Below are 27,724 nucleotides of genomic sequence, written 5' to 3'. Positions count from 1 at the left end.
CTCTATTTTTTTAAAAAAAAAGAACTGTGCTAATTTCTTATTGGAAGAGACATTTGCAGCTTTCCACGGAGTTCGCAAAATCTCTTCTTTAATCCACCATCGGACTTTGGAGAAAGCTTATTGCTATTTAAGAAACATCATTGGATGCTGAAAATCTGCCCTCTATTCTATTTAAAGAGCCGCAGTCTGTTTATCAGGGTTTCACTACTTTTCTATATGTCTTGCTGTATGTGTGTCCCCATGTTTCGTATTAAACGTATTTGTTTATGTTCAGCTGTCTGAATCTCTGCTTTACACAACCATTCAACAGCAGCAAATTATTTTATACATTTAAGGTCATCATCATTAATTCGTAATAACATCGTTAAATAGGTTTTTAGTGTCCTGCGATAACTTTTCCTTTATTTTTTCCTGCTCAGGATTTTCAAGGTCGCAGACCTAGGCCCTCAAATTAACTGTACTCTTTCATCAACTTTGATCAGGTGTACATGCAGGGGCGGATAGGAGAGTGGTCATGGGCGTCATGTCCTTCCCCCGGCCGTAAACTGTCGACAATGTTATGTATCCACATTGTGCCCTTTATGAATAAAATGTAAAGGATTATACAGGGTCCATTATGAAAGTAATGAGCATTTACTGGCAAAATATATTTATTGATCGTAATTTGTACTAATGTTCAATATTCTTCAAAATACATTCCTCCTGCATCAATACACTTGCGGAGACGTGTTTGCTACGCCTGAAAGGCACCCTCAAACTCTTCCAAGGGAATGCCTCTCAGGAACGTTGTAACATGGTGTTGGATGTTTCCCAAGGTTCTCCAATGTTTTCCTTTCTTCTCTCTCTCTCTCTCTTGAGTCGCGGAAACAAAAAGAAGTCGCATGAAGCTAAGTAGGGACTGTAAGGTATGAGGGATCACCGGGAGGGGGGGGGACATCCATAACGGGGTTCGTCGGCGACCTCCTCCTGGCTCTCTTTGAATGCCTTGTGCCACTTCCCAGACTGTGATCTTGAAATGCAATCGTCCTTGAAGGCTTCTTGCAGCATCTGGAATGTTTCGGTTGCATTTTTTCCAAATCTTACGCGTATCATTGTTCAAGCGAACACTCCATTGCGTTATGTTACAAAAGTTGAAAACATACTTCAAGCGGAGGCACTTATCTCCGCTCACACTGCTCGAAAGCAACTGACGACTGGATGCATTGAAAGGGCATATCCCGCACCACATTTCCCAGCCGGTTTTACCGTGCTGCCATCTATCGTCGCGTCACAATAACATTATGCTCATTACTTTCATAATGGACCCTGTAGTAATCTTTTCAATTCATTAATTATTTTTTAAAGTAAATATTTTTAATAGTGCCTCTTTTCATTGCTTTTGTAACGGTTCTACCTCATTTGTAACGTTTCTACCCTATTAGGTGCATTATTCCTCCTGGTAGAATTTGTGCTTTTTATTGACAACCAAGCAATTTCAAAAAAAATTTCGCACCCAAAACCATAGGTTCGTTTGTAGAGGGAAAGGAGGGGGGAGGGGGTCATTTTTCAGACTGCCGCCCCAACCTCCTAAAACCTCCCTGTTTCCGCCCCTGTGTACATGTACGAAACAAAAAACACCTGCTTCCTAAAAATACTTATTTTTAGAATGATAGACAACGGAGCCCCATAAAATTCTATTGCAGCAGTCCCTCAAATGTGCCAAACCACTGATGTACAAAATGCTAGTGCACTGTCATGTTCTTAATTTTAGTTTTAATATTAACAATATGTATTTGATTTTTCATCGTATTTTTTGCTTTATAATTGCAGAGGCCGCCATCTCAGTCGCTGAATTATGGCCCTTTAAGTGACGACGTGAGGTCCCCTACAGGCTCCACAGGCACACCTTGTCCCCTATCTGTACAGCCCCCATCACACCAAAGCACTGACAACAACAGTGAAGCTGGTAAGTGAAGAAAATAGTATTCAGATTTTAGATGCTTTGAAGATGGATTTCAGATGACACAACCTGTCATATGGGCGATATGGGGATAGGATAATAATTAAATCAATTGAAAGCGATATAACTGATCGTGCAGAAATCGTGAGATGATTTTCAGATCACACAACCTGTCATATAAGCGAACATAGGCGAGGGAATCATGCAATAAATTTTGACTTTGAGTTCCATTTTGTATTGTTTTGCTTTTGTTAATTGCTTAGTTTGATATTTAAACTGTCTGCTGTCCATTTTCATTGCTTTTACTGGGTGTTTTTACATCTAGAAGCTCACACCTTTGAGTTGAAAAGGGGGTTCCTTGAAACCCCGAAACACGTGTATTCTGTAATCTGTTTATTTGTGCTAAACAACTACGTTGGATATTTCCTGTTATTACCAAAACATGTTATCAAATTATCATGCCGTGGGGCGCGAGTTTTATTGTTGAAACATGCGCGTTACTCGATCATCGGCTATATATATATATATATATATATATATATATATATATATATATATATATATATATATATATATATATATATATATATATATATATATAGTGAAGCACCGTTTATACGTTTTTGAAGGGACTGTACGAAAAAAACGTATAATAGGTATAAGTTAATGTGTATTTGACTCCTCAAGGACCAATTTAAAAAGCGTTTAATTGATAAAAACACATAAAAGAGAAACGTATAAACGGTGCTTCACTTGATATGCACTCATATGAGGATGCTTGAAAATAAAAATTATTCATCAAAAATGATACTTATAAATATGTACTTAAGTATAAAAATTATTTTCCTTCAATGATCCTCATAAATACTTCTTGAAAATGAAAATGATTTATCGTTCATAACATTTAAAACCACAATAAATTGGTGGAAATAAAAATTTTAGAAATCGAGGAAAATATCTCGTGCTAGTTAAGTTGGTATGTTATTAAATATAAGCACAGGGTTTGTGACTTTTTTTTTTCTTTTTGGTCAGAAACATTTCGTTTTCCACTAGAAAAGCGTTGGTGCGTGACCGCGGCCTTGGATCCAACCTGTTCTTTTCCCTCCCCCTCGTCTGCGGAGCCTATTTGGAAAATTGATACAATCCTAGTTACGAATGCACGTTCTTTCCACCCCCTAATACCCGGGTTTGTCAATCATGATAAATTTTGCCACTTTTTCATGTGGCTAGTTGATACAGTTGGATGGAGTCGGAGTTCTGCGAAGCCTTAATATTGTTATTTTCAGTGGCAGTGTTATGAGAGTGGAAATGCACGAATATGTAACAAAAAATGTTATTTAGTCGTTTTAAATATGTATTGATTTATTTATTTAAATTCGTTTCATTTGTATTTTAACTAATGTAGAAAGAGAGAAACAGTAAAAACCCTCCTAAAAGACACTCCGCTTATGCGGACAGTTTTTAATTTCATGACTGCAAGGCATTAAGCCAGGGGTGATTGTAAGTTCATCAAAAAATACCTGAAAGTTTCAAAGCGAGAACGGGGGGGAGGGTAATCTTTGGCCCCTATTATTTAAGTGCACCTATGCCATAGTATTAAATAGTTCAATAGTCAGAGTCAAAATAGTGTGTGTACATTTGACTAAAATTTTAATGGGTTACAAAGTTACTTTTGAGCTGGTGTTATACAAAATTATCTTAAAATTTGTCCATCTTAAGGGACAGGTGTCCATCTTAAGGCTCTTGCAGGTATATTTGATGAGTATTATATAATTTTTAAAAAATGACGGAGGTAGGGAGATAAAAGCATAACAAAAAACATAATTCCGGTATTTTCGGACATAAAAATACCGGAAATACATCCGAAAATACCGGAAATTCGGTAAAATACCGGAACGCAATCACCCCTAATTAAGCCTAATGTATTAGAAATCTCTATCGTACGGACACTACTTCAGAAGTCAACTGCATTGATACATCTTTTATTTCGGCGAAATTATTTCCGGGTTAAGAAAATTTAATTTCGAGAACAAACTAGTTAATCCATCGGAAAATTAACCTTAGATGCGAATTCGATGAGTAGTTACTGATATTAATTCTGTCGTGTGCGGGTAAACGGCAGTATCTGCAGAAATGAGTTTTCGAGATATTTGAAGAAATGTGTGTCGGAATCAATATTAACCATAGGGAAATCTTGGAATTAGACGTTTTTTTCGTGCCTTTTTTTCAGCGGGAGCCAAATAAGCAAGCTTGTACTATAAAGCTAACGTACAATAGATGACAAAAATGCAAAAAAAAAAATTTAAAAATTTGCAGTTACTGCCCTTTACCTGCACACGACAGAAATAATCTAAACATTAGTTAACAATTTTGATTTTCACTTTACGTACAACATCATATTTTAGACTTGACAATGGATTTTCCTTAGCTATACAATACCAGATCGTCAAAAATAAACAAATAAAAAAAAGGAAAATTATTGTTTTTCAAGTTTCCTAATAAAAAAGGAGAGAAAAAGTGTTCTGCGAACATCCCCTTTTTTTTATGGACAAAAATATTGGTCCCTCAAGTGTCGACTCCAGAGGTTTCCTTAAAACTCACTAATTTCTCCCATTTTACTGTTTAATGCCGCAGTGTGAGGAGATTTGGATTTTGGAAATTAGATAAATTTATAGAATTGAATTATTTCGTCGATAAAAGGTAGGGGGAATCATCCTGCACCTAAATTTAAATTTGGAAATTTCTCATAATATTTGACCTGGGCCCTTACCGAAATAAATTCCTATGTACCCTCCTGCTCCTAACTAAAATGACTTGCACAGAAAACAACACATCACCGGCTTCCTATACTGCCGTTTTCTACTGTCGAGCATCTTTGCTACCAGAGTTTTTTGCCTTTTCTAATAAAATTTTCCATGGGCTTGTGAAACATTGTTCTCAAAACGCGTTCAGACAGAATCATTTTTCAACACCAAGTGACAGGTTGTGGCCCTCGGGAGTGAGCACACAATGTACGAGAGATAGAGAAGATACCTTCTCTCCCAGGTGAGCAACAACTTCCCTTTGTTCGCGCTTTCTCACCACAAACCACCTCGCAGGGTGGGTTGTGGGCAAAAGAACACAACCCACAAAAGAATGGGGGATTTCTACTCTATTGGGCGCCACGATTTTGTTCTTTTTTTGACTCGGAGCTCCCTGCTTCTCTGCATGGAATGTCGTCCAGGCACACGGGACAGTTTACTGGATCAATGCAACAAGCAAGTGAAATCGTCATTCAAGTTCTTCAAGGGAATGTCAAAAGGAAGAAATATATTTGGTAGTAGAGGTGCAATAGCAGTAAAATATTTACATTTCTGGTTTCTGCTGCCAAAAAATACTGTAATAACAAAGTTACACATGGTGCGTATGGCTTGGGAACGCATTTTTTTAAATACTTATTCATCTATAAGCTTACCTTTTTCTTGGAAAACAGGGTTCCTTCTGTATTACCAAAACACATGCCTGAAAACTGAAATGTAATACATATATTGGTGCTTTATAACATTGCTATTATTATTCATTCAATGAATTTTCTGGAGAAGAAATAATATCCATCAGCATTTCGATTGATTGATATTGGAATTTGGTTTTCCTCGCCATTTCTTACACTTCACTACACGTACTCTTGTTACAAAAGATAAAAGGCAGTTCTGTCATTAAAAGCGTCTTTAACAAAAAAAACCTAAGAACAAGTCTTAAGAAATTCCTGTTTAAGAGCTATTTCTGCGCCAATTTAGAACTAAACTCCGCAAGTATTAGATTGTAGGAAGATTTTGGCAAGTTGAGAATAGCCTCTTGGCCGTTTTGAACTTCGCAAACTCTTGCTGCACACCAAGTTTCGTCGTTTTTCTATTTTCATTGCTGAGGATTTAATTTGGTTTTTAGTGGTCGTCAAACACCAACAATATAATTTTAATATTATGGGTATGCGTAGATGTTTATATCCTCAAAAATTATCCCTGGATTTTGGAGCGCCTACTAAAATTAATGGTTCAGAAATAAGGTCATCTCAATAAAACTGTCTTTTTGTGTCCGATTCGGACTCGGCAAACTTTTCCAGCTTAGTTTTCTTCGTTGTAAATTCTATATACATGTCTGATAATCATTCGGTTTCTAGTTGTTGTCAAATCCTTTTCAGTATAATTTTCATGCTGTGGGTATACATGTAGGTTTCATGCCCCTAAAAGTATCTTCCAACTAGGGCGCCCATATAAGGGGGAGAAAGGGGTCTCAAGCCCCTCCCCCCCCCTAGAATTCGGAACTTTCTTGCTTTTAGTACTTATTTCTTTGCAAAAATGTAAAAATATTTCTTCTCCAGCCATTAATGAATAATTTATTAAAAATGTCAAACTTTAATAACTCTAATCTGTACTGAAATCGGTTTCTATGGGGAAAATATCTGAGCCCCCCCCCCCCCCCCTTAAAATTTTGCATTGAGTGCCCTTGAGTGCTTAATCAATGCTTAAAATGTGAATTTATATTTAACTTTTGGTTCAGTACTTTTCTGATCCTTCGATAGCAGAAAATGTAACACGAGGGCCCATTCCAAGGGCGCCCATATAGGGGGCAAGGGGGGGGGGGCTTGAGCCTACCCACCCCCTTTTGAAATTAGAACTTTTTTGCTTTTAGTACTTTTTTGTTGCAAAAATGTAAAAACATTTCTTTTCCAGCCATTAATGAATAAGTTATTAAAAATGTCAAATTTTAATGACTCTAATCTGTCCTGAAATCAGTTTCCACGGGGAAAATATCCAGCTAAACCACGGGGAAAATATTTGAGCCCCCCCCCCCCCCGCCTTGCAACTTTGCATAGGGCGCCCATGTCTTCCAAGAGTCGCCAAATCATAGACTCGGCAAACTATTCCACCTTAGTTTTCTTCGTCGCAATATCTATCTCCCATATCTGAGAATCATTCGGTTTCTAGTGGTAATCAAATTCTTTTCATCTCCTTCTTCTTATCTCCCACCTGGGTAGGACGAAGTCCTACCAGACCTAAAAAACCATTCACATTTAAAAAGTCCATTGAAAGGGAGGCAAAAGCCAATCCTTTTTGATGGAGGACTTTTTTTATGGAGAATATTTCAAATGCTGTCAGAAGAGTGGAACCTGCCATTTGTTTACAACATCCCTCCTTTGTTAGTTGATCTGATTTATTCTCATCAACATAATTTTCGTGCTATGGAAATGTGTTTAACGGATCTCAATAATACGTGCAAGCTTTTTGCACCCAATCTCAGATGGATCATTCTACAAAAAAAGCGCTTTTTTTTTAGGTTTTTTAGGGTTAGTAACAACGCGCGTACACCGCAAGTACTGAAAGGGTTTGTTTATTGTCTCTACGCGGAATCAGCTGTTAAAAAACCCTCCCACCCGCAAAATTTCTCTCTCCCACTCCAATCAATGACCTTGAAGTGCCCTGTACTCCTGAAAAACCTTTATGAGGCACCCGCAACTATCCTCGCCAACCCGCGGGCAAAATTCCGAATTCTTACAAGCAGGTGCCTAAAAGCAGAAAAATCACGTGAAAATACGGGGGTCGTCTCCACGCTACATTTGTCGTAAAACACATTTTATATTAAAAAAGGGCGACCCTAATACTTAAATTTTATTTTTTTATCATGTCAGTGTGTGTGGGGGGGGGGGGCCTATACAGACTCATTCTATATTAAAAACTCGTTTTTTGCTAGTGGTTGCACCACGTTTCACACATACACAAATTTTTTCAACAAAATTGATTGAGACAAAGGAAAAACTTTAAAATCCGGACGTTTTGTCCAACCTGCCAGAAAACTGGACGTTATGTCCTAGCTGTCCAAAAAAGTGGACGTTCTGTCCTTGGACCTTCTGTCCGTCGGACATTGTGTCCGTTGGACATCATGTCCGTTGGACGTTATGTCCGTCGGACGTTCTGTCGCTCGGATGTTTTGGATCTGGACGTTTTGTCCGGTTCCCGGTTAGTTTAAAAAATATTTACTTTGAAACACATTTTTATGATATTTAGAAAAGTATAACAAATTTTGAAAATGATCAATACAAATTATTAATGTTATAATTTTTTAAATGTTTTTTTCATTGAACGGAGGGATATTTGTATGCCTCCGTTACATGTCCCAACACATTTCCTCCCATGTGCTTTTTCATTTATTTACTCAATAACAAAGAAATATAACAGATTAAATAGTGAAATTTGAATCAGTTGATGTCATTTTAATAGTTTAAAACAATCATGTTATGAAAAAAAAAATATGTAGCATTTATAATCGTTTAAATCACTGTCACAGTCTTTCTTGTATCCTCCGTTCATTATTTAATTAAACTCTGGGTCTTCATAGTGAAGCTAAACAACTTAGTGTAAAAGAATTTCAGCATTATTCTCTTTGAGTCAACTAGGTCCTTAACTTTGTGTAAATAATTGTTTGTGTACAATTTTTTTTTTCCTTTTTGTTTACAGTTTAATTTGAATTACTTTTTTACTTCCTTTTACAAAAAAGGAAGTATTGTATTCGCGAAAAAAATTTCACTCAAAAATCGGCCTTAATTTCCATTTTGCTCACCCAAAAATAAATGTTGAGTTTTTTTCTCGACCCGACCACACGTACATATGTACCTAAGAATGTATAGACGACCGAAATATCCATTTCGAAGTTTCCCGAGTTAATTACAGCGAGTTTTCTCGTGACGTCTGTATGTACGTATGTATGTGCTTGTGCGTATGTGTGTATGTATGTCGCATAACTCAAGAACGGTATGTCCTAGAAAGTTGAAATTTGGTACGTAGACTCCTAGTGGGGTCTAGTTGTGCATCTCCTTTCTTGGTTGCAATTCGGGTGCTTCTAAAAGGGTCTTTTGCACCTTTTTGTGGGGAATTCATTGTTAATTTCGATGCAAACACAAGTGGTGTTATAATTTGGCGGACACTTGGCGATATATCGCCAGTCTTTTGGTCGTCAAGTTTTGTCGCCAACTTGGCGACAAATTTGGCGATTTTTTTTTATCTGGTTTTAATGTGGTCATTGTTGGTGATATTTAGAGAGTTAGAGAGAGAAACACATTAAAATAATAATAAGAAGAAAATAACATTAAATTGGTGTAAAAGGAAGTCATGTGATGCACACATCAGCTCGTTTTTTTAGTAACTGCTAAATAATATGTTGCGCTAACCCTGAATCAACACAATGTGCATAGCAAAACATAAGTAGTTGTATCCTCCGGTATATGAATTCTCCGTTACAGTACAGATGTAATGGAGCATACAACTTTTTTTAAAAAATCATTTTAAGAAAGATGTGTAAATTTTAATCAGTTCAAATCGTGTTCCTCATACTATGTGCAAGTTTATTTAAATGAAAAGTTTTAAAATAACATTTAAAATATATATTTACTATCCGTTACCCTCCGTTCAGGTCCAAAATTTTAGCTACAAAGGAACGTTATAAAATAATCAATTAAGAATGTGACTAACTATGTGAGAGTAAAAAGGTGCCTAAAGGGAACTATATAAATTAACTTTTTAAAAAATTGAAGATTTTTTTTTTCTTTTCATAAATTCTCCAACTTAAAAAAAACCTACGTTTTTTGTATAATGACCCAGATAACATTAGATGGAGCTCCAGAGGACTCTTCTCAGCAAAGTTTTTTAAGTTGAAGTCCAAAAAAAAAAAAGCAATATTAGGACATCGATGGCGTTAGGGTAAAGGATGGGATTGACACGTTACGAATTTTGTAGAACTAGAACTTCCAAAAAAAAATTTTTTTTTAAAAACTTAATTTGCGACGATCTTTCATGATTTTGGGAATTGGGGGTTTAGACATTTGTAAAAGGGTAAGTATCTGAAATCAATCGCCCCCTCCTTGAGTACTTTCTGGGTCAGTCCTTGCATATAGTCCGATTCAGGCTCGGTAGAACTTTCTCTGCTGCACACTAACTTTTGTTCGTCGCATCTCCACGGCTGCGAATCATTTAGATTTCAGGGCTTCCCACAGAAACAGGCCTCGCGAAGGTTAAAAGTAAAGATGTATGCATAATTCATGGACACTTGACTTGCGGCTGAACGCTTCTAACTGCTTTATGCGCTCGGTGTCCAAAAGAAGAAGAAGGGCTCCGCTGAAGATTGATTCGTACGTAAGAACCGGATTTATAATTCATTTAGCAAGGGGATGGTGAGCGGTGATGAATTATTCAATAGGACGAATCGTCAAGTGTTTAATGACATTCATTTTTCGGAAATGATGCAATTATTTCGTTTCAAGTTGAAGTAGTCGGACCAATTGCGATAAGTTGGGGAAGATTTTTTTTTTTTTTTTGGACATCTCAGTTCAGATTGAAATTGTCTAAGTGGTCATGCTGAATTATCCCTGAAATCAGTATTTACTAGCTGCGTCGCCCGGCTTTGCACGGTCCACCTCGAAAATTTAAAAAATGAATAAGTAAAAAAACTTGATAAAGTTATGTGAAGTGACGCGTGTTCAACAATCAGGCTTGGACAAAAACAAAACAAAAAAAAAAAAAAATCAGTAAAACTTTGCGGCAAATTTCGGAAAAATAACCAAAAATTAAACAGTTTAAATCCCCCGATTACAGGAGAAGCCTCAAAATAAAAACAAGAATTTTACCTGTTCATATTCGAAAAAAAAAAATGGCATCAGATCTTTCATCTCAATGATTTTCTTCACGCTACAAAGTTCAATAAAAACATTGTTATGGAAAGTTGAGATGAAGCACTGAATAATAATTTAAATGTGGAAAGCCTTCGAAAAATAGGGATTTTTGTCCGAAATCTAAGTATCATAATTTATATGGTTTTTAATTAATATCTCCGCTAATTATTATCGGAGGATTATGTTAAATAGCCGAACATAAAGACGGGAAACTTACAAATCTATCGATACCTAACTCGATGGACAGTTCACTGGAGAAGTAACTTGAACATAGATAGGTTCATACATAGATACGCTAAGTTTTTAATTATATAAGATTACATTAATTTTATTACATAGGTTTGCATCGAAGCAGAGTTCCAGAAAGTTTTGAAAATTTTAAAGGAGAAAGAGAGCAGAAATAATCAGAATTAGGGGGACTTACTAGTCTTGTGTTTTTACACACTAGTTATTTTCACGTATTCTCAACCAAATGTACAGTGAAGTCACATTTCAACAAACTTCAAGGGACATCAAATTTTCTTCGTTGTTTCGGGAATTTCATAGTAACAGAATTCAAGCAATGTAATGAAAATTATTTAGGGACTGAAAATTTTTTGCGTTGAAACGTATACTTCGTTGTATGGTTATTCGCTGCAACCATGGCCTGATTACTGAATAGGCCAACTAGACCGTAGCCTAAGGTCCCCACTTTTTAGGGGGCCCCAAAGGGCTGTTTTTTTAACCAATAGCTGAAACTACTTTCGGCAATGGCTAAAATTATAAGTGTTGACTACACTAGGGCCCCAAAAAAGCGTATGACCTAGGGCCCCCTGACATCTTAATCGGGCCCTGGCTGCAACAGGATTTCAGTCTTGAGCTTTTTAGTTGATAAATATGGCTCACCAGGATTGAAAGCTTTTCTTATTTTGAAAAGTTCATCTCAAATCTTTTATAATGCTATTTTGCATAAGTAAAATTACATCATTTTGTTTCAGACGCTTACATTCAACTGTGCCGAAACTTAAATTTATCAGATCGCTTCTCGAGCCAAATTTGCATTCTTGCTTCCGGAACATTTACTTTTAAACGATGCCAAATGTGGCGTCATGTCGCCAAGCCATTCTCGTCAGCAGCCCTTCTGTGTCCGTCTCCCATCGTTATCCGCGAAACGTGTGAGCTCCTGATTGGATTACCGGGGGAAAAGGTGACACAAATTTAAGTCCCGAGCGCACTTAATAGGGGGGGACTGCAGCAAATTGGAGCCTATTCAAATGTCTCCCCACCCCTTTCAGAAGGATTGTGGAAGGATGTTGTTATGGGCCTGCTTTCGAATCCATTTCGAGGAACTACACCACCAAAAGAGACCCTCTCCCCTTCCCCCGTCTGGTGGTTGAATAGGAACTGCGGGTGGCAGTGTGTATGTAAATAAGGGCATGCCACTTCTACGGCTTTTTTTTTCCGAACAGGAAGTGGAGGAGGGGGCTAAAAGAGTTAACAGGGGGTTCAGATCCGTTTCGAGAGAGCCAGAAGTGGTTACGATCCTGCCGGAACGTATTTGTATGCTCAGTATGTGGTATTTTAAAGGCATTTGAAGATCATTTTATTCCTTGTAGACATACATGTAGCATTGTGAAAGAATTTTCAGTTGCTACTTGCTACCAAATGGAGATAGTCGATGCAGTACGCTGGTCTAAATTGATAAATCAAAGCGTAGATATTCGAAAAAAATAAATAAATAAATAAAGTGTCGAATTTTGTAGAGAGCTGTTTGTTAAGCTTAAATTTTTCATTAAAAACTAGCTGTACCCGACGCGCGTTGCTACGCCAACAAAAAAAATACATCATTATACTGATTTTCATGACAATCGGTTGAACGGGGCAGAAGTTGCTACTCTGCAGTGCCACCTGGTGGCGAGTGGCTTCAATGAGCATATTATGCACCTTCTCCGTGGAAAAATACATATATATAGCAATTTTCAGAATAATCGGTCCAGGTATCAAGTGAAGCCGTGACTATACTCAAATTTTGTACTCACGCAGTTTGCAAGATCTATCAATCGCTAAAAATATCAAATAGAAAAAGTTTTAAATCCCCCCGTTGCATGAAAAGCCATAAAACAATAAAGAAAGAATTTATTTGTTCAAACTCAAGAAAAATGGCAACAGCTAATTTCTTATCAATGAGATCGTTCACGCGAATTAATTTCTGCAGCCGATAATTTTATTCGTATTTATCCAATGGATTGACTTAAATTGGAATAAAAAAGGAAGTATCGATCGGATTTTTTTCGAACTGGTCTATAAACATTCCCAGTACCAAAAATAACAAACGGTGAAAGTTTCAGCCAAATCTGCCGGGTAGTTTTTGAGTTCATGGATGACATACAGACAAACATTCATTTTTATATATATAGATTAGATCGATTATATCTAGGATTTAATTCATATGGAAGCTCAGTTTCTGATTTCCTTCTTTCTCTCTTTTGTGAATTAAAATACGCATAGGCAGTTGGTGTGGCGAAAAAAGAGGAGGGGGGGGGAGAGTCCAAAAAAGTTAGGGGTTTAGAGAGCGGCGTCCCTGAAGCTGCTTGTGTGTGTGTAAAATTGGGCTCTTCTATCGAATTTTAACATTACTGAGTCAATGACCTCTAAAAAAATAGAATATGCCACAAAATCGGGACGGGTGTCCACTGATAACTTCCTTCTTCCAATTAAAAGTTTTATTCTTGTCAAACAACATGAGAAAGTTATTTTCAAGTTGTTAGCTTTTATTAATAATTAGGGTTAAAGCTCCAGCACTTCATATTATTAAAAATTAATCGCTGAATATAACATAGTTTTTAAAGTTATTTTAAATCATATTTTATTCAAATACTTTTTCGAAGGAATTTTAGTATTAGGGTTTATACTTTACGCCTGGTTACTTAAATATTAGTGCGCAAGACTGTCAGTTGGTCGGTCGAAATTTCCATGCCATTCAGTGACATTGCTAGAACGAAAGAAAAAATCGTATGGGGATATGGTTAAATTTCGGGGGGGGGGGGGGGGTAATGTGATTAGTTTTTGAGGATAGTGTTATGGTTGGTTTTACTCCTCTTCCATGGTCAGAAAGAAAAAAATCGGATGTGGGGAATCTTTAAAAAAGTTTTATACCTCTTATGGAAAGTTTTTAGAGTGGTCTCATTCGTGAATTTTAGTTTCCAAGTTTGGCAATTTTGGTGTTGACTTACTTATTTTCTGTCGTTATTAGTCAATCTTGCTCAGTTCCTGGTTTCAGACAGTTTGCTTATAGATTCGCTTTGATACAGTTGCCTTTATAAATTAGCGAAAAATAATGGCAAAATATTCAGACAGGTCATGAAGTTAGAAAGAGCCCCAAAGTTGTATTTGCAATTCAATTTTTATCTAAATTTGAGAAAAGTTTAATATTATCGTAAGGGGGGAAAGCCGGACTATTCATTTCAAACAATGGGGAATAAACTACTTTCTCAGGTACTATTCATTCTATTTTAAGTGAAAGCTTTTGGCAGGATCGTCCCGATGAGAGGTCACTACGACCTCCCAAAAAATTTCCTTATTCGGCAAATTTTGTTGTACGATTCGCCAAGTTTGGAGACAGCAGTGCAAAATTACAATTTTTTAAAATTTTATTTGACGCTTGACGTTTCTTCTCATTAGGTGCAAGTATGTATGTATGTTTCTATTTTATCTGGAAAATTTGAAGTTTTATTCAGAAAATTTAAAGTTTCTCCAATCCCAATGTAAGGTCTGTTGTGATTCCCCACCCCTGGAGGTCAATTCTGGCTGCGTTAGTGAACCATTTGATTTAAGTCATATGAAACTAAATGCTACACTTCGAATTTCCCACCACAAATTTCTTCGTGCCAGAAAACTTTGAAAATCTCCTCATTTTAAACTTTTTGAAGTCTCTCTTCTGTAAAAACAACGCCATTTACTAAACTCCCCCAAAAATATCAATAAGTAGACAGACACAATCAGGAAAGAAATGAAGGAGGAAAAGTAAAAGTTCTGGGAACCTGTGGTTGTCCCACGTTCTATATTTAGCATTTTATTGCTGTACAAACTATTCGGAGTAACGCGGATTTCTATAGCATCTTAGCACGGTCAAACAATACAACTATAAACTGTTACTTTAATGAAGTTTAATTTACAACAAATAAAATAAGTTTCTGCAAAAAGCGAAATAATATATTTGAAAAACTCGGAAAACGAAACATTTTTGCTGGGGGAAAAAATCTATTGAACCAGATATATTTATTCAAAAATCCAGGTATCTAGCTCTACAAGAACTCAATAGTCATGGTGATGAGCACTGGGATTCAAACCTAGTACCCTCCAGAAACGGAGCTTCATTCTCGCATCACTAAGCTTGAGGTCTCCAAGCCACTGGTGCAGCCAGAAATACCTTCTGAAGGGGTTTCTTTGTATTCAAAAATACCTTCTGCGGGGAGTTTTTTTTGTTCAAAAATACCTTTTGGAGGGAGTTCTTTGTTCAAAAATACCTTCTGGAGGGGTTTTTTTTTTTTTCAAATATACCTTCTGGAGGGAGTTTTTGTTCAAAAATTCCTTCTGGAGGGTTTTTTTTTTTTTTGGATCAAAAATATACCTTTTGGAGGGCTTTTTTTTTTTTACAAATGTACCTTTTGGAGGGAGTTTTTTTTTTTTTTTTTTTTTTTGTTCAAAAATTCCTTCTGGAGGGTTTTTTTTTTGGGGGGGGGGGGGTCAAAAATACCTTCTGAAGGATTTTTTTTTTGATCAAAACAGACTTTTTTCATATGCATAAACTACAGTGTTAGAATTTGCATTTATGTTAAAAGCAATTATTCTGGGGGTGTTTTTGTCCACCCCCCCCCCCAAAGCCCCCCTTCGCTGCACAACTGGTCCAAGCTTAGCATTCTCCATAAACTTCTTTTCCGCTTCTTCATGGTTGTGTCTATGTCCTCATGTGCAGGGATTCTCGAATCTCTTCTGCGGTTGCCAGTCACCGGTATCAACATAGGCATGTGGATAAGGCTTCACGGGATCATCTTCCAATCCCTGGCGCAGAGGACAGACGATGAAAGAAACAAGTAAAAAAAAGCGCGGGGGAATCTCTGGCCTGGCGTTCCCGCTTGTTAGGATTCTCATCCATCTTTCTTTGGGTTCTAAACCCTCCCCCGCTGTAAGGAGATAGCGGAACATTAACTACGCGTCCAGAGATTTTTTTGACTACTCTTCTGCGGAGTCGATGGTTTGGCGCTTTTCTGACAGACGGGTGTTTGGGAGTCATTTATTTCCCTTATCCAGGAGCCAGGAGAGAAACAGGAGATGGCAGTTTCCTTTATCTGCTGGATAAATTTAAGAGGATTTTATGGTTACCTTTTCACCTTTATTTCTTTCCCGATTTTTTTTTTTCCCCGTTTTTCGGGGAGTTTAGTAAATGGGGGTTGTTTTTTACAGAAGAGCTACTTCGCAAAGTTTAGAATGGGTGAGATTTTTGAAGTTTTCTGGCACGAAGAAATTTGCGGTAGGAAATTCGAAGCGCAGCATTTAGTCTCGTGTGACTTCAATCAAACGGTTTACTAGTAATGCTCAAAAATTGCCTTCTGGGAGGGGGGAGGGAGGGGAGTCATAACAGACCTCCTCACCATAGATGAAATTACACACCGCCAGCTCAGTCAATCCGTCCAAGGACCCGCTCGTTCTCGAACGAATTCGTTTTTATTTCATGTATTTCTGCTTAGCCCTGGCTATAGACGGTAACTTACTGAAAAAGACCTTACATATGTTTTTAACAATCGTATTTGGATAGTTTTTGGATTGGCGAAAATGTTTGAAATAAGGGCTCTTTGTGGTTGCCCCCTCCCACACACACCACCGCTGAGATGGCCATAACTTTATTGATAAAAAGTTCAACACACACACAATGTCACAAAACATCAAGCCATTATAAATATTCAAACTATAAATAATAATTTGAAAAGCGATTTACATTTTTATAATTGCAATAAACTTATAGGGACCTCAACATATTGTCGTTTTCGAGAGAAATTATCGTTGTATCAGATATTACTACAACGGGGTTTTACTGCATTTTATTCAGTGAAACCCCTGTACAGTAGGGTGGGCCGAAAAGCAACTATCTTTTTATTTGGATGATGGGTAGTGCGGAAAAGGTGCCTTTAGTGGAGCAAAGTGCACATAGAAAATTTGAATTTTTTTGAACAATTACATGATTTGCCGCAATTGGGTTGAAGTTTCGAAAAAATGCTGTATTTTCATGTTTGTAGCCAAAATTAGTAAAAATAGTATGTTTCTATTTTCGATTATGAGTTGCGTGGAAAAAGTGCCATTAGTGGCACTAAACTCCCATAAAATTTTGAGATGTGTGGTATACTTCTTTCCTTAGCCGCAAATGATTAGAAGTTTTGGCAATTTTTCAGTTTTTTTAACGTTATCAATAATTTTTCTCAAATAGTAAAAACTTTATTTTCGCTATATTTCTCATCCATAATTACATGATTTTATCATGTGTGATGAATTTCTAGATGCGTGGTGTGTTAGAAATTAACTAATTATTATGTATAAATTTTTTAATTTAAAATATGCTATTAGAAAAAGTAGTGCAGCTCACTGTTTGGCTTGTGTTTCAAAACCAACGGGAGTAACTCAGAACTCGTTCTTAATCATTGGTAAATCTTTTTAAATAAGAACAAAGTTACTTTTGGCTAAAAACATGAAAACGCAGCATTTTTTTGGAACTTCAACCCAATTGCGGCAGATCAAGAAATTGTGCAAAAAAATTCAAATTTTCTATTTGCACTTTGTTCCACCAAAGGCACCTTTTCCGCGCTACCCATCATTGAAATTTAAAAAAAGTTGTTTTTCGGCACACCCTACTGTAGTCTCTGAAGCAATCTTTACCTATTCATCCTTTCAAAGATTATTTACACAGCATTTGTAGGAAAAGAATCCTACTAAATAGTTTAACAGTTAATCAACCCAATATCTGTCTGCATAGTAATAATGCTACTGGTAACATAAGCTCCGAAGCAAACGTATATAAATTTTGCCAGAATTTCACTGTCTAGAGAACTAGAGTTTCAAATTCGTTTTTCTTGCGTTACTTATTCCAGCGTTCACTTTAATTACTGCCCTTAGGGTTGTATTGTAGATCTTTTCCCTCTTCTACTAAACCTCAATTACACTTCTGTTAATCCAATTGTAGGACATTTACTGTTTCATGATGGCTATTTAAGGTATACAGTCTGGTATCCTGTTTCTTTTTCCGGTACTAATTGTATTAAATCTTCTTATTCATTGTCACACTAATGCTAGAAACCTTAGTCTTCTAAATGCTATTGGGTAGTCAGTTAAAGTTTTGCTGCTTTTTGTAATTAAATTTTCAACTTCTACTTAACTTTTCTGTGCTAGATTTCACTGTGCGATGGATAAATATCATTTTTTTTGATCGACATGGTGATTATAAGTTACATTTTTAACTTCAACAATGATTTATCTTGGTACATCCCTTCATATCCACATCAGGTGATATCGTACTATAAATTATGATGTATGAATCATTTTAAGTTCATTGTGAGCATGTTTATTATCCATTTAACTATCATAAAATATTTTTCTACAAAACAAATTAATAATAGCAAAAATTATAGTGATACTGGTGTATGATAATAATAATAACAGTGATAAATAATAATAATTGTGATAGCAGTGGCGGATACAAGGGGAGGGTCATGGGGGTCATAACCCCCCTCCCCCCCCCCCTAAACTATCGACAATACTACCATCAACATTGTATTCGAATATTTTATGAATAAAATATAAATGATTTCAGTTGTCTTTTCAATTTATTAATTATTTTTGAAAGTATTTTTTTTAATTTCTTTTGTTGCTTATGAAATTAATTCGCAAACGATTTGCATATTAGGAGTCCTATTCCTGACCGATTTCGTGCTTTTTGCTGTCACCCAAGCATTTTTAGAAATATTTCGTGCCCAAAACCGTAAGTTTGTTCGGGGGGGGGGGGGGCTTTCATTAGCATGACTCCCCTAAAATCGTAGTCTGTATCCGCCCCTGAGTGATAATATCCTCATATATATATTTATGTAATACCGTATGATCGAGTAACGCTCCCTGACGTCATCAGCAATGAAACTCGCTCCACGGCAGGATAATTAATAATATTTTTTGGTAATGTTTGACATGCAGGGAAATGCTTTATTTTGACGAGGTAAAACTGGATCCGGACTGGAGTTTGGGGTTAATCCACTGGAATTAAAGTTTCAACTATCAAAATATCACCTAACAGGCAATGGCTTCGTTCAAATGTTGATACAATTTTCACCCGTCATACCTTAACGGGAGATTTTCTAGTATAATAATAATAGAGATACTCATTTCTAACTTAATGTCCATTTTCCACTGCTGCGATAATCATGCTGTTGCGGAAAAGTTTCTTCTGGATGAAGGAGATATATACCAACATTTGTAATCGTAAACTATCACAGCCTTTATATATAACCTTTGGAAAAAATTGCCACTGAAAGTAAAATTAAGATAGTTATGCTATGTCTTAATTGAAAATTCGGCAGCAAAAACAACTACGAGTAACTACTGCTTATTTCGAACCCTGGCAACAGCCGTTCATGACTATTAGGTTGAATGAACACCATTCAACATCGAGTGGTTTGTTCAAAAATAGTGAGAACCAATTTTTTCCTCAGGAGGACGCCAGCATCTGTTCTGGAGATGGTTCCGGAGATGATGACGACGACGAGAGGAGCAAGAAGAGGCAGAAGAAACGAGGCATCTTCCCCAAAGTGGCCACCAATATCATGAGAGCGTGGCTCTTCCAGCACCTCACGGTAAGCCCAGATTTTTTTTTTTTTTTTTGATTTTTTTTACTTCCTTTTACGGAAAAGGAAGTATTGTATTCGCGAAAAAAATTTCACTCAAAAATCGACCTTAATTTCCCCATTTTGCTCACCACCGAATGGGTGTTTTTTTTTTCCGACTCAATCACACGTGGATAAGAGCCTAAGAACGAATAGACACGCGAAATATCCATTTTGACGATTCCCGAGTTAATTACGACGAGTTTTCTCGTGATGTCTGTATGTATGTATGTATATGCGTATGTATGTCACATAACTCAAGAACGGTATGTCTTAGAAAGTTAAAATTTGGTACGTAGACTCCTAGTGGGGTCAAGTTGTGCACCTTCCTTTTTGGTTGCATTCAGGTGTTTCTAAAGGGGAAACTAACCCCTTTTGGGGGAAAATCATTGTTAATTTCGATGTAAACTCAAGTGGTGTTCTAATTTGGCGGACGCTTGGCGATATATCGCCAGTATTTTTGGTCGCCAATTTGGCGACAAATTTGGCGGTTTTTTTTTTTTTTTTTTTTAATCTGGTTTCAATTTGGCCACTGTTGGTATATTTAGAGAGTAAACTATTGAATCACATTAAAACTGCCAATAATGGGGAATTGACATTAAATTGGAGTAAAAGGAAGTCATGTGATGCACACATCAGCTTTTTTTTTTGTAAATCAGTGGAAAAACGTGTTTTCAGATTTTAACGGTAGGATTGTCAGAAGTATAATAAATAAAGACATAATAACTTGTTAGTATGTTTCCTATCCTTGTTAAAATCTTTAAAAATAATAATTGATGAGCTACTCTGCCGTGGGCAGGTAAACGACAGTATATGCAGAAATGAGTTTTGGAGATATTTGAAAGAAATGCGTTTTGGATTCCGTACTAATAATAAGTAAAAGGTAGGAATGTGACTTTTTTTTTCAGCGGAAACAAAATATGCAAGCTTGCACAATACAGCTAATGTGCAATGCGTGACAAAAATGCAAAAAAAAAAAAAAAAAAAAAAAAAAAAAAAATTTTATATATATATATATATATATATATATATATATATATATATATATATATATATATATATATATATATATATATAATGCAGTTACTGCTCTTTACCTGCCCACACTGGTTTTATTCATGGAGTGATTTTGTGTCACAGTTATTGGCATGGATATGGCACAACAACATTGTAGCTAATTGTCGAAACTTTGAATGCTCTGGAATAACAGGTACTCGCAGGGACAAACAGGAACTCGCTTTGAGATTACCTGTACTGCATTGTACAACAGCTAAAGATCTAAAAGGGGACTTAAAAAGTATATCAGAATAAGAGAATTATGATAAAATCATATTTGTTCTTTTACGTCAAATAATACTAATTACAAGAGGAGGTCAAAATTGCTTTTTGACTAACTTATTTTCCTGTTACTTTTAAAACTACATGGAATGAAAATTACTTTCAAACTATCTGACCATTCAGGATACTTAGTTTTTCAAGTCCGTACACTACTAAAACCAATTAGGTATTGCAATCTATTTTCTGTTTGCTTGACATTAAAGTGGATATAACGAAAATTATTTTGAGTCATTTTCCTTAACTTGTTTCGCCGAAATGATGAACAGTTTCATTTTGTATTTAATTCAATGTTTGCCTTGCGTAAATTTTGCATGCATACATTTATTTTCAAATAGCTTTAATGGAAGCTTAAAACTCTTTCAAGTTACAAAATCATTACTAATAATAAAGCTGAAAAATCTCTCTGTCCGGATCTCTCTATGTCTGTCAGGATATCTGTGACGCGCATAGCACCTAGATCGTTCAGCCGATTTTCATGAAATTTGGCATAAAATTAGTTTAAAGCATCGGGGTGTGCACCTCGAAGCCATTTTTCGAAAAATTCGATTTTGTTCTTTTTCTATTCCAATTTTAAGACCATTTTCTCGAGCAAAATTATCATAAGATGAACGAGTTAATTACCAAGTTATCATAACGTGGAACCGTAACATGGGCAAGCCAATTGGCGAGAAACGCACCATGCACTATTTTTAAATATACCAGGCGAACCAAAAGACCTTTTAAGTTTCTACTACGGGCAAAGCCGCGCGGATACCACTAGTAGAAAATAAAAACGGAAAATGTTTAATTAGAAAAGTACTGTGTCACATCTCCATTCCCTTGGAAACTTCAGAAAGTCGGATCGTACGATGCTTATCGTCCGCCGAGAAGGTAAAAAGATACCTCTTGACCCTGCCAAAGTAATAGAACCTTTGCCCCCGCCCTAGCAAATTTATGGTTTGCTGAGGAGTGGCTAACGAGCAATGACCGCTTTGAGTGTCCGGTGCTAACTGGCCCCTTTGTGCCGGGCGGAGGGGATAGTCTTTCGGAGCGTCCACCTGTCAAAAAGAAAGAAAATCACTGACCATTTCGAATCGTGATAGAATCTAGGGATTGCTTTTTTCCCCCCACCCCTCACTCCTACCCTGGTTCCTCTCCTTTTTTTCTGCTTTCTATTTCTGACAGGGCTTGATTACCGTTTCTTTCCGGGACAAGGCCGGAAATATTTTAAAGAATTATGCGTAGCCAAGACCTGTTTACTGAATAGGCCGTGGCCTAGAGCCTCCGCTTTTTAGAGGCTCCAGAGTTACTGAAATTGTCTTAGCAAATGGTAAGGTTTGACTACAGGGGCCCTCGAAAGTTGGTTTGACCTATGACCCGCCGATGTCTTAATCGGGCCCTGTACATAACATAAAAACTATATGAACAATACATGAAGTATTTTTATAAAAATAATAAAATAATAATAATTTATTCATTGGGAAAAATTTTTTTAAAAGACTTCCTAAAAAGAGAATTTTTATTCATTCTACCATGTCTCAATTGCTAGGTGCTCCGAAGGGGATTCACAAATGCAAATGAAAAATAATTTACATAAATTCTGCCAAAGACATAGGGCTCCCAAAACGTGTTCCGTCGGGCCCTCAAATTTTTAATCTGCCACTGAATTCCGATAGCTCTAAATTGTAGGCTTTGGGCCCCCACTTTTAATTTGTAGAGCCCTGGTATATGAAGCACTTTAGTTCTTTTACTTTTATAGTGAACTAGTGGTATCCGCACGGCTTTGCCCGTAGTAGAAAATTAAAGGTCATTTGGTTTGCCTGCATATTCACAAATAATGGATGATGAATTTTCTCGCCAATTTGCTATGTTCATTTGCTCGCCAATGGTTGCATCTGGTATTTTGCTCGTCCACGTTATGGTAACTTGTTCGCAGTGGCGTAGCCACGGGGGGGATAGGTGGGTTAGAACCCCCCCCCCCCCATGAGCCTCAAAAAATTATATATATATATATATATATATATATATATATATATATATATATATATATATATATATATATATAATATAATATATATATATATATATATGTGTGTGTGTGTATAAACTCGAGGGCACAGCTTTACTTTAAACTTCAGAAAAAATCATGGGCGGATTTATGGGGGGTCAGAGGGGGGCAATGCCCCCCCCAGTTTTGGGAGGACTTTATGTAGTAACAACACATCTAAAAATTTAAAAAAAAAATCATTATTTTTTCGTTTTTGAATAGTTTAGAAGAGCATGGGTGGATTTATAGGGGGGGGGCAAAGGGGACAATGCCCCCAGTTTTGGGAGGAGTTTTTATAGTAACCAACTTATCTTCCAAAATCTTATAACAAAAAAAATCATGATTTTTTCTTTTTGAATAGGAAATTAAAGTTTATTTTTTCTTTTAAACTTAAAATATCCGTTTCTTACAAAGTTTGAAACAATACTGTACAACTGTATAATCTACTACTCAATTTCAGAGACTGGAAAGTGCAAATTATTGATAGGTTCTAAAATCCTGAAAAGAATTGGCGCAGTATATCATACAAGGGCTCTTGAGCCAAAACCCAATCTAACCATCAACCAAACCTTGAAAATAATTAGACAAGTCTTTGAAACTCCTAAGCAAAGTGTGCTTCAATTTTATTTCTTATCAAGTGTATAGATTAAGAATTGTTCAAATGGGTAGTATGTTACTCTCTTGATACCTATTCTCTAAATCTGTGCACCTAAAAGTATTAACTTACATCACAAAGCACTTTTAAAGCATAAAACTTAAAAAAAAAAAAATTGCCTATTATTTCCAATTAACCTTTATAAGACCTTCAAAATGCAGAATTTTATATTCATTTTAGAAAAATTTCCTCCGGGGGAGTAACCCCTGGGCCCCATAAAACTGAGATATTCTATATCCCACTTAAAAGGGAGCACTGCGTCACTCTTTTAATACCAGCCCCCTCTCTTTTAAGGTCAATTTAAAAAGGACAGCACGATTACACACAGTAATGAAAAGGAACACATAAAAAAAGTAAAGAATGGCCATAGGCATCACAGAAAACAGACAAAAACATGGGAGAGGGGGGGGGGGGCAATTAAAAATGTTGCTCCAAAAAAAAAAAAAAAAAAATCTGCCCCCCCAGGAACTCAGTCTTAATCCGCCCATGGAAAAAATTACCCCCCCCCCCCCCCCAAGGATTTTTTCTCGCTACGCTACTGCTTGTTCGTCCAGGGTATGGTAATTTGCTCGGTAAATATTCTTGAAAACAGAAAAAGAAAAAAATCGAATTTTTGAAAAATAGCTACGAGGTGCTCACCCCGATGTTACGAACTAATTTTGTGTCGATTTTCATGGAAATCGGCCCGAACGGTCTAAGCGCTGCGCGTAAACAGACAGAGATCCAGACTTTCAGTTTTATTATTAGTAAAGATGAACTTCAATTGAATATAATATAGTGAAATTTTTATAAAATTAATTAATGCTAAAAGGAAGTTATAAGCGGGAGAGTGCCACGTTTTAGGGAAAATAACAAGCTTCCGTCCAAGTTGCAATTAATATGCTATCAAACGATTTATTCTACACTCTATACACAAACCGAGAAAATAAAGATGTAGTTAACTTAAATGTTTACGAAGTTTGAGTAGTGATTAACAAATGACGTATAGGATGGGCTTTCATGACGAAATTTTAAGCTAAACGGAGCCACGGTTGGGAGCTTGGTAAGGAGTTTTTTGAAGTTTAAAATAGCTTTATTCTTTTCTTTCCCCCCTATTCGCGAAGGCAATACCAAAAGAATTTCGATTCATTCAACGGTAGCGAACGTGAATAGCAAGAATATTACGCTGAATCGGTTAATTTTTTTTTCTGAAGAAAGATAAGTGATTAAAAGGTTTCAGTGTGCAGCGAGGGGGGGGGGGGTTGAGGGCAGAGTTTCCGCTACGGTCGCATTTTTCGCATAATGCGAAAACACTATCTGAATTGCGAAAATAAAGCAACGCATTTTCGCTTTTTTGCTCAAATAAAAAATAAATAAATGAAAAAAAAAAAGAAGAAATGTATGATCCTAGAGGAGGAAGCATGCATGGCGATAATCACCTTAATCTTTTTTAAATCTTAGCTAAGATGTTTAAACTACAATTAAGTTCAATAACTATTAGTCTTATCCAGCATTATGTCCCCCAATAACTGCTTTATTAGGAGGATGGGACTGCAACGTTCTAAACACCAATCGTGTTTTCTTTTTTTATTTTATGTTTTAAAAAAATAACTGTTGTACTTATTTCTTCAAAGGTGTCACAAGATGAAATATGAATTGTATTTTCAACTGGAGATGAAACGCACTGAGGCATATATAAATATATGAGAATGTGTAACATTTTACCATTTTGCTAACATTTTCCCCTCAATTTTAGCTTTTATGCTAAAGAACTTTTGAACCCAACTTAAACCCTGGTTGAGGGGGGGGGGCGGTTGGTTTTAACCTAAATGCAAATTCTAATACAGTAGTTTATGCATATGAAAGGGTTGTTTTGATCAACAAACTCCCTTTAGAAGGTATTTTTGATCAAAAAACCCCCTCCAGAAGGTATTTCTGGCTGCGCTAGTGGAAGGTTTAGTGGTAAGCAGGATTGGCAAGATTTTGGACACTACGGTAAAAACCACGGTAAAAAACCCTGGTTTTTTACCGTCCTGTCCAAAACCCTTGTGTCCAAAACTGGCCCAAAAGTGTCCAAAACTATGTTTTTAGAAAAATTGTATTTTGTGAACAAACATTAAAAACAGAATAAAATGTATTAAAGTAATGCTTTAGATTGAACATTTATTCAATAAGAACATTCAACTTAGTTGTGCAGCTGATTTTAATCTAGTTACATAGAAGTTGAATTCTTGATTACAATTTCAATTTGTATGCATGAGTCTACTTTATTTATGATTTTTTTGATAATAGTAACCAAATTTCCCTATGTTTATGCATGTGTGCACAGGCACGTAGCTAGAACTTTGTTAAGGGGGGGGTCCAAGGTTGCACGAACTTCAAAAGAGGAGCATGCTAAAGCAGAATTAGTAGCTGAAAATTACACAAGACTAAGATAAAATCCAATTAAAAACTGATCATTAAAATATGATAATTAACTAAAATTAATTAAATAATTGAATTTAATAGAGTCATTAGTTAAAATTAGTTAACAAAAAGTTTATGTTAAGTGGTAATCACATACAAAGTTTCAAAATATGGGTGAACCTCTGTCCCTCCTGAAAATAAGTGATATATTTTCTATTATAAAAAAGGGCACAAGAAAAGAAAAACGGAAAACGAAACAACTGTTCTAGAAATTACTTGGAAAATGCATGCGATAATTTAATAGAATATTAAAGCTTTGTAATATATTTCAACAAAATATGTACATATGTACTTATGCCATTTTATTTGAAAACTAGAAAGTCACCCGTCAAGGCATGACGGGTGAAAATTGCTTCTACTCTTCTTCATTTGAACGAAGCAATTTGCCTGTTTGTTGATATTTTGATAGTTGAAATTTTAACTCTAACACCAGTGGATTAACCCTAAACTCCAGTAGATAGCGTTCATTGTTTTCGTTTCTTCATTCCTCTGATATGACACAGTCTTACCAGTACAAACTGTTCAAGTTACTGGATCGAGTTCAGCCTTGTCACAATAAAGCATTTCCTTGCATGTTAAACATTACCAAAACATATTATCGAATTACATATCATGCCGTGGTGCGAATTCATTGTTGAAACCACGCGGGTTACTCGATCATCGGCACTATTTATATGAGGATAAATAAATCTATATCTATGGAGTCGAATGTATAACTATATGAATGTTACATAACGTAACCCTGTCCGATTTGAACAACAGTTCAGAGCAAAATCCCACAACTCTCTCAACGAAAATATTAACAAGGTTTCATTTAAAAGCTTGAATTAGTTTTTATTTATTTACATTTATAATATTCTTTTGATACCACGAAATAGAATGATATTTCCAATCTTATCCGTTTTCTAATTATCATTCCTAATCATCAATTAAAAGCTTGAACAAACTATTAACTCTTTGGGGGACGGAGGCTTCCTTTGTTGCAACCATTTTTTATATATATATTTTTTCTTCTCTTCAGCCAACTGACACAGTGATTTCAGTTAGCTGAAAAAAAAAGAGAAGCAAGAAATAAATGGTGTTCTCAAGTGAAGTCGCTATTCCTCAAAGGGTGAAAGCTGTTCGAAAAAATTTTAAATATCGGAAAAGGCGATTGCCGTTTTTTATCATTATTTTTTTTCTTTCTAACGGGCTGTGTTAGAGGCTTTAGCCTTTTGCGGAACAAGTGCGAACCAACGATATGGCATCCAGTCATTCATATGCCACCATTAAGGCGCGGATGTGAATGTCACAGGAAAATTTGATGCCCAGTTTCCACCAGATGGAGACACCTGAGCTCTCTTCGATGCGAAACTGCAAAATGAATTTAATTTTGTCAAGAGTATTCACAGTCAAACGACCTAAGGGATCTTTTACATGCCGATTAATGGAATGTATACCTAATGAATTAAATTAAGCATCTGTGTAATTTTATTTTAACAAACATGTTGTTAATTTTAACAACAATACATATCATATTTTACGACGCAGGTCATGATTTTTTTTCTTCAATACGATGTTAGCAAAAACACTCTATTGCAAGAAATAGTAAATATCTTAGCTTGAAGAAAATAAGTGTTTAAAACAAAAGGCAAAATATAACAGAAAAGCTCAAAAACATTTACCTCGTATTCACCTTTTTTTGTTTCTTTGCTTGTAACGCAGTAAATAGCGGTAATTTTTCACC

The 27,724-nt window shown here is 36.1% G+C and overlaps 1 protein-coding gene across 1 annotated transcript in view; it reads left to right on the top strand.

Moving 5' to 3' along the window:
- LOC129229722 (homeobox protein Meis2-like) overlaps window positions 1-27,724 on the top strand; it is a 95,181-nt gene that overhangs the window by 44,160 nt on the left and 23,297 nt on the right. Inside the window, exons 6-7 of the mRNA XM_054864085.1 lie at window positions 1,810-1,947; window positions 19,367-19,504. Coding sequence (XP_054720060.1) covers window positions 1,810-1,947; window positions 19,367-19,504 — 276 coding nt within the window. The remainder of the gene's footprint in view (window positions 1-1,809; window positions 1,948-19,366; window positions 19,505-27,724) is intronic.

The sequence above is a fragment of the Uloborus diversus genome, chromosome 9 (genome assembly GCF_026930045.1).
Source record: "Uloborus diversus isolate 005 chromosome 9, Udiv.v.3.1, whole genome shotgun sequence".
Lineage (NCBI taxonomy): Eukaryota > Metazoa > Arthropoda > Arachnida > Araneae > Uloboridae > Uloborus > Uloborus diversus.
The sequence above is the reverse complement of the archived record's forward strand: the minus strand, read 5'-3'. Positions and strand labels throughout refer to the sequence as shown.